Source organism: Euprymna scolopes, chromosome 6 (assembly GCF_053919585.1).
Source record: "Euprymna scolopes isolate OS-2025 chromosome 6, ASM5391958v1, whole genome shotgun sequence".
Classification (NCBI taxonomy): Eukaryota; Metazoa; Mollusca; class Cephalopoda; order Sepiida; family Sepiolidae; genus Euprymna; species Euprymna scolopes.
In genome coordinates, this window is record NC_136487.1 from 138,082,277 (window position 1) to 138,096,805 (window position 14,529).

Here is a 14,529-nt window from a genome sequence, read left to right on the forward strand (position 1 = left end):
GCAACATTGAGCCTGGCCTGTACCAGATGGGTGACCATTTGGGAAGACGAGGCACTGTATGTACCGCATAGTAAAATACCAGGGTGGGGAACTGGCGCGGTTTATCCTTCTCTCAAGGGTAGATGGAGACTCTCTTAAGTCGTGGTAGGCAACCCATCTAGTGATGATGTCACAATAAAAAATACCCTTGATAGCCCCTGGCGAAGCATCAAGTATTCAACTACGGACAATATTTGAATTATACTACAAACTCGTGTAGTGAGTTTAATCTCGGCTGCGGCCGCATGTTACGTTTACATTAGGTTTAGACACAACCAATTTGCCTCTTTAATTACCCAAATAGAAATAAGAAAGTTAATAATGAAGAGAAAGGTTACCACTGTAGTATAACAGAGTATGGCGGCTATATGCAAATACCGAGTCATGTGCGAAATGACACCACGATAAGGAAAAAGAAAAAAGACTATAAAAAGGAGAGAGTGAGAGAGAGAGACGTTACTGACAGATGAGCACGTTTGATAGCACGTTCGAAACGACGTTCGAGAAGAAAGAGGTCAGAGAGAAGAAGCACAAACACATTCTATTTGGGGAAAGTACCCGGAAATAAATGCCGTTGTTACAAAGAAAAAAAAGGCGTCAAGTTATTACTTGTCCCATGTTCCTTGCGACGTACTCTGCTACAACGTGTTGAGTTTACGTGTACAACGTTACATTAGAACTTGTGCATTTTGTCTACTACAAAATAAATACTTAACCAAAACATCATGAATCCCTAATCTAATATATAAAAGGCTATATGTCTGTCTGTCTGTCTGTCTCCATATTTTCAAACTCTATCTCCTCCGAAACTAAAAGTCGCAGAGCGGCGCTAGGGGCCTCAAATGATTGGATTTTTTACGCACCATTCTTTTATGGGTCTTTAGCCCGTGAAAATAGTTTTAAGGGATGAAAAATGGGTCAAAGTTAAAAAAAAAAGATACATTTTGTAAATTCAACTTAGTTTAATTTTTTATCAGTTCATATGCGTGTCACGTTAGTACAGTGGTAACGTCACAAGCTTCGAAGGCGAGTAAAGTTTTGCTTTTGATTTCGATTCTAGCTGATGGCACCTAAAACTTTTTTTTACTTTTTAAATCACGACTCTATAATAATATATATGAAATCTGGACAAACAAAAATATTATATTTAAGCTCATTTTATGACTGTGCAAATCCGGGCACTCCCCTCCCCACTAGTATTTGCTAAAGAATAACAAAACCTGCTACGTTGGTATGCCTTCTCTAGATTAAAAATTGTCGAAGTATTGTTGCTTTTGATTGACTTTGAGCAAACGCACTATTCACTTTGATCACAGCTTTCTCATTGACAAACATTCATGCAGAATAAGGAACTTTTTTCTTCTTTCACTCACCTTCACCCCCCAAACAAGGCATATTGCCACTTGGACGCAAGGGGCTACTAATTGGGACCATGTCTAAGAAAGATTAAGGTATTGGCTTACATTGCATTTGAACTTCTGCATGTCAGTACAGTTTGGGAAGCAGGTAGCAGGAAGGGAATTCCAAAATCTAGTCATTCTAGGGAAGAAGCTTTTAGAGTAGAAAACTTTCTGACATTTAGGAACTTCAATCGTGAAGGGGTGTGATTTTGTTGCTAAGCAGATTTGTTGGGGATATGTACGTCGGGGGGGGCACAAGTACAATGAGTTCATCAGAGCACATTCCATTCTGATATCTTTAACATTTCTTCAATCTCACAAAACTTCATTTTATGATTGGTCAAAACGAGTTTATGGACTTTTTTGTTTTCTGTTTCCAATGACAACTGAATTTGAACAATCTGAGTGTTTAGCATCATTTGTGTCCGCATGACAACGTTTACAGTCAGCATCGCACTTATCGTACTGTTGTACGCTTGTACACACGTTGTGGTCTCAATCGCAAAGTGGACAAAGAATAGGAAATAACTCCAACTCACTTGTTCTTTGTAGCAACAACATTTATTTCCTCATCTTCTTGTTACTGTTGCAAGGTCTCTCACATGATCAACTTCTCGAGCGTCCTTCACATCTCACATCTGATCGCAAATATTATCCACGTCTTTCTTTTTTTTTATAGTCTTTTTTTCTTTACCGGTGACGTCATTTCGCATGCATTTACATCCGCGCATTCATGCTCTTGTGACGTGACCATTCCAGGGAGCAATTCGGCTACCCATGCGGAGGGGAGGGGGGTGAAGACTCCCAAAATGCTGGAGAAGCCAGGCAGATATGATTTCCTGATTCTTTAATTCTTTAATTATCGCTTGTGTGCCCAAGTGACGGCAACAGCCTTTGCTGAGAGAAAGATTGGATTTGTGAATTTCATTGTTTATGAAAAGGCGACAACTCGTTGTCAATTTGAGAAAAGGTAACGAAAAGATGATTTCATTTTTGAGGCCAACGAATGATGACTCAAGGGTAGAGGAGAAATGTTTAGCCTTTGAATACAATTACCCCGAACTGAGGTTACAGGTTTAACCTTTCAGTCATGAGAACGGCGCCTGCAATCCACAGATGCAACCTGGAAGATAGTCTCCCCTAGGGGTAACTAGATGTGATTGGTTTAGGAAGCAACCCCGGCTCAGCCATCACCTCACTATATGAATGGGTCCCAGTGTCAAAACCACCAGAATCAAGCTGAGTTTTGGAGCAGAACCAAGTACAATCAAAGAGTAGCCGCACCCCCCTCTTCCCGCATTATTCCACCGTTATACTGAGAGAGAAATTAATCTATTTAGGACTCAGCGGAGTCTGTCAAAATCAACATTGAACTATGAACAATTGTATATAACTATATATCTTATTGTGAATTTAATCAGTAGAATAGAGAACTGAGTTTGTTCTTTCTTTTGTGTGCATGAAATTGCTTTCCTTTTAGCCGACAGATCGACGAACAGGCGACATATCAACCCAATCGTGAACTTAAGACCAACCAAATCAATTCACGGGTCCTGTCACACTGAGATACCTTGTTGACCAACGAAGGACGGGTCACATTTGGTCTGTGACAGAGGATTGACTCTTATGTGACAAAGGAATCCCCTGGGAAGGGATCGCTTCATGGCTTCACACTATATTATGTTATTGATTGTTGTTTCCGATGAGGCAGAGTTCAAATAACAGTTATCAAGCCTTTGCATTGCCTGAACAGTATTTTTCCCATCAGAAAGCAATGCTTTTTCAACACATGAAATTCATATTTTTTTTTTCCATTCTGTTGAACATTTGCAACAGTAGCTTCACTTTACAGCATAATCACGTTGAAACACCGTTCCCATTAGATCACCGAAGTTAAGCAACGTTGAACCTAGTCAGTACTAAAATGGGTGGCCATTTGGCAATTCCAGGTGATGTATGTGTGTTACGTTATGTTAACATGAATGGCACTTATCTAAACAGGTGTATGTTAACATGAATGGCACTTATCTAAACAGGTGTATGTTAACACGAATGGCACTTATCTAAACAGGTGTATGTTAACACGAATGGCACTTATCTAAACAGGTGTATGTTAACACGAATGGCACTTATCTAAACAGGTGTATGTTAACACGAATGGCACTTATCTAAACAGGTGTATATGTTTCGTGTTTGTTTTTTACGTGTCCTTAATGTGTTACTAATGTTTCTAGTGGTTCTTCACTTTCTGAACTGTGTTCATCTATTTATATTGTGTGATATATATATATATACACATTTTATGTTCCGTGATCGTCTAAATTTATATGCGTGTGTGTGTGGGTGTGTCATATATCTGACATACCTTATATTCACTGGTCCATCTGGTATTCATCTTCTTGGAGGGGCTGGAACCTGTTGGATGGAAGGCATTCACTCGAAGACGATAATTAGTTTTAGTTTTTTATTCACGTTCCCAGATGTCGACGCAGATGAACATGGAAAGTGAGTTCTTTTCTTGTGGTATTTAACAGTCTCCATTGAGGCACACATCACGTCCCTCCCAAGGGCGGGGAAGGAGACAATCATTAACCCAACCACTGTTCACCGTGTCCAAATTCCAAACTCCCAGTCATCCCCAGTTAACCCAATCCACGGGACTCACACGTAGATCCAATCAGGTGATAAGATGCTTCCGATAATCTTGTCTACGATCCAGCTTTTATAAGTTTTGATGGGTTTTATGAAAACATCATCATATCTATCTCTTGTCTACTTCTCCAGTAAGTTAGATAGATAGATCGAGATGGACAGATAGCTAAATCGATAGATAGGTAATTCGCTACAAAGTTAGATAATTTATTCTGCTCTACCTATTCTATAACATGTGCTCTCTGCTTATCTCGGCATTGTTTCCAGTCATAATGGACTTATCCTTGCCATTGGACTCTAGCAGCGCCGATTCAGAGGAGTGGTTGAGAATTGTGCAACCCTTGCCTCACGTACAACACGTGCAGCTACCTTTACAGAGGGTATCCGTTGTCTTTCAAGACCAAACAGAGGCAATGAGCTTCACATAATTGTAATTTATAAAGTGATAATCCAATTAGGCTCAATTTTTTTACATGTGTCATATTGAAGGCTTATACTTCATAAGTCATATGGATTATATATGCCAGGCTCCGAACTTATTAAGTGATATATAATATAAGAGAGACAGTGCCGCCAAAAAGAAAATCCGTACTTGTCATTTTTTTCAAAAACTGCAAATTAAAGCTAAACTGAATGCAACTGTATAAACAACCTATACTTCATTTGATTTGCCTTTTAATCCTCTGTAATTTTACCTGTTCATATTTAACTTTAACTTGAAATGTCCTAGTGTTCATGTTAATTTAAAAAATTAGCTTCAAATCAAGAAGACAAATAAAAGCTCCACAGCAACAAATGAGATTAAAACAAACTTAAAATATCAACCTTTTAACCGCTCTTATAATAAAATATCCGCCTTTTAGCATCTCTAATTATAAAATATCCACCTTTTAGCACCAGCTGTGTTTGTGATTCCTCTTAATCTCTCTTACTACAGTTATGAACAGACTAAAGAATATAATTTGCGAGGCTGTGTTGCAAGACGCAAGCCAATGATTTCTGTAAAGACCAGAAAGCGCCATCTGAACTTCGTCAGATACCATGAAGATCATGACTCTTCATGTTTGTTGAAAATAATTGTTAGTGATGAAAGCATATGCAACAGGCTAGGCAGTGATGGCAGGCAGTACATCCATTGAAGGAAGGACAAAGAATTTAATCCTAGGTGAACCGTTACAACGTTGCAAGGTGGTGGAGGTTCTGTTTTGGTGTAAGGCATTATTAGTGCCAATGGTTCAGAGCCTATAGTTCGCTTGCAAGCTCGAATTAATTCAATCAAGTATAATGATATGTTTACTGAACATTTTCTACCCTGCTTTGGCCGAAATTTGGATGATAATCCCATCTTCATTCAGGATAATGCTCCCATTCACATAGTTGGCAATGTCAAGAGGTTTCTTGAAGAGCATGATATTCCGTGTTTGGATTGGCCTGCACAAAATCCAGACCTCAATCCTATCGTAAACGTATAGCATGACATCAAGCAACAGCTATGCAATGATAAAATTTCACATCTGAAAGAACTTTGGACAAAAATTAAAGTGAAATGGGATGCCCATTCACCAGAGTATTGACACAAACTAATTCAAGAAATACCCAAAAGATTGCATGCTGTCAAATTGCAGAAGGGCTATGCTACTAAATATTAACTGGTTCATTGTGTTCTTGTTGTATTTGTGTTGCATTAATGTTCTAAAGTTACATTTAAATAACAATTTTCCATGGTGCAGAGTTTCTTTTTACCTTCTCGATTTAAAGTTAATTTTTTAAATTGGCACGAACACTAGGATACTTCAATTAAAAGTCAAATATGAACAGGTAAAATTATAGAGGAATAAAAGGTGAATCACATAAGGCATAGGTTGTTTAAACAGTTGCATTCAATTTAGCTTAAATTTGCAGTTTTTGAAAATATGACAAATGCAGACTTTCTTTTTGCTGGCACTGTATATATTACATATATTTAAGGAAAAGTTACAATTAATGAATTAAAACAATGTAAGAGTTATTCTGGGTGAGATTATTTCATATATACTTTTAATAATAATTTAATTATATATATTAGCAGGAGGACCCGACGTTGCCCGGGATTGAATAATGATCAACAAATGTTTTACACTCCCATATTTTATTGTCATTGAAATGGATGAAATCGCCCAGTCTTCAATCAAATCAATTGTCTGCTGCAGTTGGGGACCCATTGCTTCACATGCCTCCCCATAGTGATTTACTCCACAATACATTGTAGTCTACATTGCACTGTAGAGAACCTACTGTTGATTTTATAAAATTAATTTCATATATAATGGTTTGAATTAAAATGCAAAAGTCAAGTATCATGGTTCAATTGTGCACTAAACAAACATTCATATATTAATGGGATAGATTTAAAAAAATTAAAAGTATTAATGAGAAATTTGAAAATGCATTAAGAAACCAGATGATTTGATGCAGGATATTTTTTTTTTCAAATAAGTGAATATTTATTTTTTTTAATACAAATTTTCGACTCAACAATCAAAAGAATTATCTGCATCATCCTGCGGAAGGCTCACAGAGCTGAAAATTTGGATAAAAAAATCATTTATTTGAAAAAATCCTGCATTATGTTATCTGACTTAACAGATTTTCAAATTTCTAATTATACCAATGCTTCTACAGTAGTAAAATTGATTTAAATAAAAAATATTAAATTATAATTTCAAATATTAGAATCAAGTTTCAGAACTAGATATTCAGCAATGTCCATCTATATGTATGCACAAACACTGTCATTAGTAAAATTATATTTAAGCAAAGTTTTAAGATGGATATGATTTTCTTCCTACTCCACTATGAATGAAAACAATATAAAATTAATAAAATGTGAAAATATAACTCTGCAACAGTAAAAAAATATAATACATTATTTTATTTATTTTTAATAAATAATATAATAATTTCTATTCAATAAAAAAAAAATAGAAATAAATATACAGTGTAGACACATTGTTTAGCATTAAAAAACAAGCATGAAACTACTTTAGATGTGATGTTCAACTTTTTAAAATATTATTTTCACTTTTTTTTTTAAAGATTTTTAACATTTTTTTAAAAGATCTTTAACATTCGAAACTAAATTATAAAAGTCTATTTTTAAATTTATTAAAAAAATCAGCTTGTTGCTTTGGCACAATGATTTGGTTGCATTCAAAAAGGAATGCAAAATCATGAATAATTAATTCTTATTAATAAAATTATAAGACAACTTTGTGTATGTGTGTTTTTCACCTCTATGTCACTTGCACATAATTATTTTTTTTAATCCTTCCAACCCTGCATGGCTGACGTATCAGCCTTAGCTAAAAAGATAACACGACCAATATTTCGGCCTTCTCATAATACATTATCAAATAATTTTGCCAATTGTCTATTGGTTTTTTGACTAATTATTGCTTAATTTGGTCATGGTCCAAAGAGTTAATATAATTCAATGATTTATTTCATGTAAAAAAAAAAAAATGCAACAATGTAAAATAAACATTCGTCTTTATTAGAATTTAGAAGTATTTAAATATTTCAAATATAAAGTAATTAGTTTTTTGTTTTTTTTTAGCAAATTCCTGTGTATCAAAAAATTGGAATTTTCAGAAGCTATTTACACCCAATAATTTCATAAATACAGATTATAAAAACATTACCTTGACAAATTTAGTTTGTGATTCAGTTAATAAATTAATGCTGTAATAATTAAATTTAATTGTGAGATTCCTGTTACAAGTAAAAAAATTAATAATTAGGTAAAAAAAGCATAGCTTTAAAATATTACAGCTAAGTTAAAATGAAAATAAAAACGCTCAGACAATGCTGGGTAGACAAAGTTAAGTTTCAATGTCTGTACATCTGCAAGATGTTCTACATGTAATCTTTTTTATGTACATTGACATGGCTGGTAGTCATGAAAGCGTCATCTAGTGTTCAAGCAAAAGGGCTGTTTGTTTCTAATCTCATTTGCTGCAACTTCTGTAAGAGAAAAAACAAATAAAAAAAGATATTAAAAATCTCAAAAGTATATATTGTTAGATTTAAATTAAAATATATCAAAATGTATATTTTTAGATTTATTTATGTAGATTACGATATAATAAAATTCTATATTTTTCGATTTGTGTATTTAGATCAAAATACTTCCAAACAACAAAAACGGTCTTCTTGTGACGACGAGTGGTTCTACGCATGCGCCAGATGACGTCATGACCTGATTTAATTTAAATAGTTGCAAAACTGAACAAATTTCATGTACATTGCGTTAGGTCAGTTGATTAGCGTGTTGGTTCATTATCTAAATGTTTTGGGTTCGAATCGTGGTGTGTGATGTCTTTTTTTTATTTTTTAAATTTAAATATTGAACCAGTGTTATTTAAGCCATTTTTCACGAAACGTTTGTTTTTCTGTTTTTTTTTTTTTACTTCACTTATCCACCCCTGACAACACACCCAAAAACACCCGGGTACCCACCGATTTTTTAAATTTTAATATCGAAACAGGCTTATTTAAGCCATTTCTCACGTGTTCGTTTTTCTGTTTTCATCGTTTGTTTGCCTTATGTTAGTTTTTTTTGTGTTTTTTTCGATGTTTTGATTACCCCCCCCCAACCACGCTTAATTAAAACGTTGTTTTCTCTTTTTACTTCGCTTATAACAAACAAACCTACGTTGTTGTTGTCGTCGTCGTAACGCTCGACGACTTCTGGCCGCGCACCTGTCAATTTGGTTCTTACTTAAATAAATTCAAACATCTTACACTAACTCATTCTGGCTGGCCGATTTTATTTTGAAACTACGCCTCAGGGCTTTGGGTTCGATCCCCCCCCCCCGGGTTCTTTTTTATTTAACACCACACACACCTTTAAACACCCGGGCAATGCCGGGTACCCCCGCTAGTCTATTATAAAAGTGAAAATGTGTGTGTATTTTTTTGTATGTCCGACAAAGGCTTTTTTTTCGAGGAGCGCTCGAGGAGGGGAGTCACTAATTCTTACAACTTTTTATATACTCCCTAGATTATAATATCTCCAATTTACAAAAGGAGGTCGTCTCTATCTTTTATTTGAGCAACTTTTATTTTATAAAATTCATACTATCCCGTGGTCCTGTCTGTTTGTTCATGTTTTACCTTAAAAAGCGAAACTAAATCGAAAGTAAAACAAGCTTCTCAGCACTTCATGCCGAGACATCCAGAAAATAATAAGCTTTGATAAATACAGGGAAAACCCCTCATATCAGACAATTGCCATTCATTTGGACATTCCCCTTTTTATGGGGGAGGCTAGTTTTCCCCAACATCTTGGAGAAACAAACAAATACGCAGGAAACATAAAGCTTAACTGGCTCTGAGTAATTTTATTTCTTTATGGTGTGAGGTTTGACCTAGAAAACTGGACTTTGTTTTTAAGCGCTTAATTTCAACCATTCTCACTTCTCTTCCCTTTTAGCGTCGCGGTAAGATGTCAGGCTTTCTTTTCTGCTTTCACTTGAAGGCTTTGGGTTTGAGCCTACCTGCCTACTGAAACTTTTTCTTTTTCTTTTACACCTCCAAACACCCAGGTCATGCCATGCACCCCTGCTAGTCTATAAATATAAAAGCGAAAATGTGTGTATGTATGTATGTATGTTCGCTTTTTGTGTATGTCTGTACAAGGCGTTTTTTCGAGAAGCGGTCGGTCAGCTCACAACTTCTTAAAACTTTTTATATCACATATAAATCATAATATCTACGAGTTAACGATGGAGGTCGCCTGTCTATTTAATTTGCTCGAATTTGAAAAGATAAATATTCAACATTTTTCGCTCGCCGCATGTGAATTAGGCTTCTTCATATAATAAAAGCGACACTAGTTTTTTCCGGACGGAAATGTCCGAAAGCAATCAGCTTTGATCAATGTGGAAATTTTCCTTATATCAGACAATTGCTATTCAATTTGGGTAATACCCTTATGGGGAGTTGGAAAATAAAAGCGTTCCCGCAGTAACTAAAGTACTGTCCCGCAGTCAAAGTTGACCTCATTAAGTCATTAAAACGTGCACCTGCCTAGATTCTAAATAGTTAAAACCTGCCTAGATTCTAAATAGTTAAATAAATTCAAACTTGTTTCCATTAGTATTACGCGGTTAATGTCACACGTTTTTTTTTTCACACTTTATTTTCCAACTTTGCCTCAAGGGTTCGGGTTCGATCCTCACACTTACCTACCAAAACTTTTTTATTTTACCCCTCCCCCCGCCTCCGGAGTTTTGATTTACCCAAAACCACACATACCTCCAAACACCCGGGTAACGCCGGGTACCCCCCGCTAGTCTAATATATAAAATACAAAATGGGTAAAAGCGTTTGTGTATGTCTGCCAAAGGCTTTTTGCATTGGGGTCCTCGTGTCGGTTAAATTCCACAAGAAGTTTTCACATACTTCCCAGATTGTAATATCTCGCATTCGCAAGCGGACATTCTCTTTCCTTTTTTTTTTTTTTTTTTGATCGAATTAAACAAAATTCCCACCGTGCCATCGTCTCAAGTGTTTGTTTGTCTTTTACATATAAATAAATTGAAACTATTTGAATGCAAATGACTGCTTGGCCCCTCGGCTTGCTTCACTTAAGTAATTAGCTAATATAGGGGAAACCCTTCATACTGAGACAATTACTATCTATTTGAATACTGCCAGAGTGCCCACTGTTGGAAGGGGGGGGGCGGTTTTCCCCCCACATTAAAACCGACCTTGTGTCTAATTTGCTGTTGTGAGAGCTTTAAAGGCAACGCCAATTGTGCAAGTCATCTTGACTGTTAAATTTGAACGCTTTAGACTTCCAGTCGCGTCATGGAGTAGCGGTAAGACGTCAGATTTTCTTTCACTTTCTTTTTCGCCTTCGCGTCACGGGTTCAAGCCTGCCTGCCTACTACCACTTTTTATTTTGCTCAACACACACCTCCAAACATCCGGGCACCCAGGCTAGTTTATTTATATATCTTGAAAGTTTGTATTTTAAGTTATAACAAATAATTCCAAATCGATAATGTAGAACAGTTGAGATAGAAAGGTCAGGTCAAGGAAAACATGGGGAGAAGTAATAAGAATTTTCTTCCTGTTATGGGTACTACATCATAAAGATTTTTCTTCATTTTTTGTGGGTAGGAGTGAGGAGGAACAAGCAACAGATGATTATATAACAATTAGTTACAAACCTGTTTGAGATCAGAGAGTTTTTGAAAAAACGCTTCTTTCTCATCCAAAGAAGCTTCTTCAAGGGAGGTTTTTGTACTGGGTTTCTGAAAGTATGATTTATAGTCTGGTTTGTTTATAAAATTCATTTCAGCTTAACACATAGATTTTTACTATTCAATGTGCAACAGTTGTAAATCTCAACAGAAATATAAGCTATAGTGTTATACATCAGACATGTTTATGTTAACAAAACTGTGTGATTATAATAACAATTGAATTCATACTATTTTCATAAGCAACGTTAATCTTACTGTAAAAGTCAAAATAACTAATCGAGTTTTTTTTTTTTTTTTTAATGTTTTGTTTTCGCTGGTTAAACCGAACTGCACACAAACATAAGAAAGTATCCCCATGCCAGGTTGTTCTGACAAACCCCTGTACAGAGAGAACTTAGGGCGCTGTTTTTACAATTTGTCATTGTTCGTCATTTTTTGTTCTGAGGGAGACAACTCTCTTTTACTTAAAGATTCGTTCATTTTTTCATCTCATAATTTAGGACGCTATTAATGCTATCAGTAAGTTTTCACAAGCGGTTTACAAAAACATACTTTTATGTTTTTCGTTCTTTTTTTAGAGGGGGAGTTATTCAATTATAGAACTTGTATAGGTTTTAACAGGCGCTTTTGCAGTTTAATTAACCGTTTTTCCGTAAGTAACACGCCAACATTAACCGAGCAAAAGAACTATTAAACATTTCACAAAACAAAGCCTCCAACCCCCCGCCCCTCTATCAATATAAACAGAATTTTTGTGAAATATTAAACAGTTTTTCTGCTTGGTTAATGTTGGTGCGTTACTTACAGAAAAATGGTTAATTAAAGTGCAGAAGCACTTGTTAAAAACTATACAAGTTCTATAATTGAATACTCCCCTCCAAAAAAAAAAAAAAAAAAAGAATGAAAAACATAAAGTATGTTTTTCTAAACAGCTCGTGAAAACTTACTAACAGCATTATTAGCATCCTAGGACACATTCAAGTTCTCTCCAGTAGATAGTGAAGATTGCATACTGACATGAGAAAGTATTTTCCATTGATTCCTATCTGTTTTTTTGTTACATAAGTTGATTTAAACTTAGACGTGACCATACATGGACGTTGTCACACCAGCATTTGCATGACCTTCCAAGGCAGTTTTTTTACAAGGAGGGGTCGGTTTTTGTGTCAACATTTTTGCAAAGTCATCGTCTCAGTTGGATTGACTATGCTTACTTTCAATGCTCGAGACTTCTGGTCGTGCCATGGAAACATCAGCTAAGACATCATGTTTTTTTTTTTATCCTTTTTTTCTCCTTTGCTTTATGGGTTCGAGCCTGCCTGTCTATTACACTTTTTTTTTTCTTTTTTTAAACAACACCTCTTTCCACCTGGGCTGCCTACTGTTGTTTTGATACCCCTACCCCCGCTACTAACACTTTTTTGGGGGTGGGGTTCCTTACTACACTACCTACACACACCCGGGCAATTCCGGGCACCTTCTGCCAGTAATATATAATAATCAATAGAGGATTGATTCTGTAATAATTTATGCGCAATCTGCATAAATTAAAATATCATGTTTCAGCATATTGTATGACCTGGAAACGCCGGGCTCAGCTAGTCTGAGATAATTCAGTTTCAGACTTTTTGATATGTTCAAAGAGTTTTAGTGTATTAGTCTTGATTACTTGAATGATTGGTGTTAGAGTTGTGATTTAATGAAGTTTTTTAATTGAAGTTGGATATGTGAATCTCTTGTCAAGTCATGGATTTGTATCATAGGATTTTGAAATGTTTCTACTTTCAGCAGCAATGAAACTGTCCAATTCCAGATCATAAAATTCAACCAGGAGTGTGTAAATGTAAATGTTATAAATTCTAGCAATAATGTTATACAGTACCCTTCTCAAAGTAATTAATACTTTGGGTTTTTTTCTCGAAACGCTGCTCATTCTAGTGTTATACAGTGTTTAACAACTGCTAATCCATTATTAGAGGACAATATTTTGTGGCCAATGTATACAATATTTTGAACTTGTTCAATGGAAAATGCTGTTGATAATGAGAGCAAGATTGTTGCGTGGATCGGTTGTCACGCATTTTTTTTTATTTATTTAATATAAAATCCTATTTCAGTTGAGTATTTCACTAGGAAGTCAAGGAATTTTTAAAATTGTTTCTAAGAAATGTTTGTAATGTTATCTGCATAAGTGAAACTTGAAATTAGTTGGCGACCGATAGTGAACTCTGACATACAATCTGACTCAGCTTTGCACATTACTGTGGCCATCACAATACAAAATAGCAATGCTAAAAGAATGTCTCCTCCAATCGGGGTAAAACTTAGCAAAAAATAAACAACAGATATGAGAGTAGAGTTATGCACAAATTTTTTTTTTTAAATACAGAGATAGATTTTACTTAATAAAAAATCTCTCTCTCTCTCTCTCTCTCTCTCTCTCTCTCTCTCTCTCTCTCTCTCTCTCTCTCGAATCTGTAAACACTGCATCTGTATACCCAAAGATAACTTTCTATTTTAGTCACAAAAATATTAAAAACAGGGTAATAGTTCTTGAATGTCTATTAAAAGTGAAAGAAATATTAACCATAATTTAAATTTTTTTCTTTTTTTTTTTTACTAGCGGGGAGGGGGGTTGCGTGCCACTAAAATTAAACCGAAGTTAAAATATGTAACGTATTTCTATTCAAGATTTTGTCCTATCTTTCTCTCTTTTCCTCTGCCTCCTTGCCCCACCTCCGTTTCGCCCCTCTCTTTTCCTTCACCAGTATATTTTGAAAAAAAAAAAAAAAACTTAGGAGATCTCTGGAGGTCTATTAAAACCAAAGACCTTTTCTGAGTTTCTTACCACCCCTTCACTTTTTGAAGAGAGATGACATTGAATCCTTTCTTACTTGTCGATCAATATTTTCTTTCCAAACTAGTAAATAACATTAAAAATGCCTGAAAAAAAAAAAAAAAAAACCCGCCCCTCCCTCTGATAACACCTGGCACAGTTGGTCCTCAAACAATGAAGAAATGTTTTCTTTTTACTTTAAGATTTTTATTTATTATACCAACTTTGTATCTTTTTTGTTTTGTTTTTTTACTTTTAGCAAACAAGAGCTGGAGGGTTTTTTTTTTTGTTTACTCATTTTCACCCCTAACAAAGCATATCACCACTTGAATGTAAGAGGCTAGTATTT

General features: G+C 35.2%; 1 protein-coding gene across 3 annotated transcripts in view; it reads right to left on the reverse strand.

Annotated features, from left to right (window-relative positions):
* Positions 1 to 7,668: 7,668 nt before the first annotated feature.
* Positions 7,669 to 14,529, reverse strand: part of LOC145277987 (uncharacterized) — a 595,242-nt gene continuing 588,381 nt past the window's right edge. For 2 of the 3 annotated variants that reach the window (XM_080130127.1, XM_080130128.1), the window contains exons 20-21: positions 11,309 to 11,392; positions 7,669 to 8,093 (exon numbers count right to left, since the gene is read on the reverse strand). In XM_080130127.1, the coding sequence (XP_079986253.1) occupies positions 8,049 to 8,093; positions 11,309 to 11,392 (129 nt within the window). In that variant the 3' untranslated portion in view covers positions 7,669 to 8,048. The remainder of the gene's footprint in view (positions 8,094 to 11,308; positions 11,393 to 14,529) is intronic. The other variant, XM_080130129.1, reaches the window with a different exon arrangement.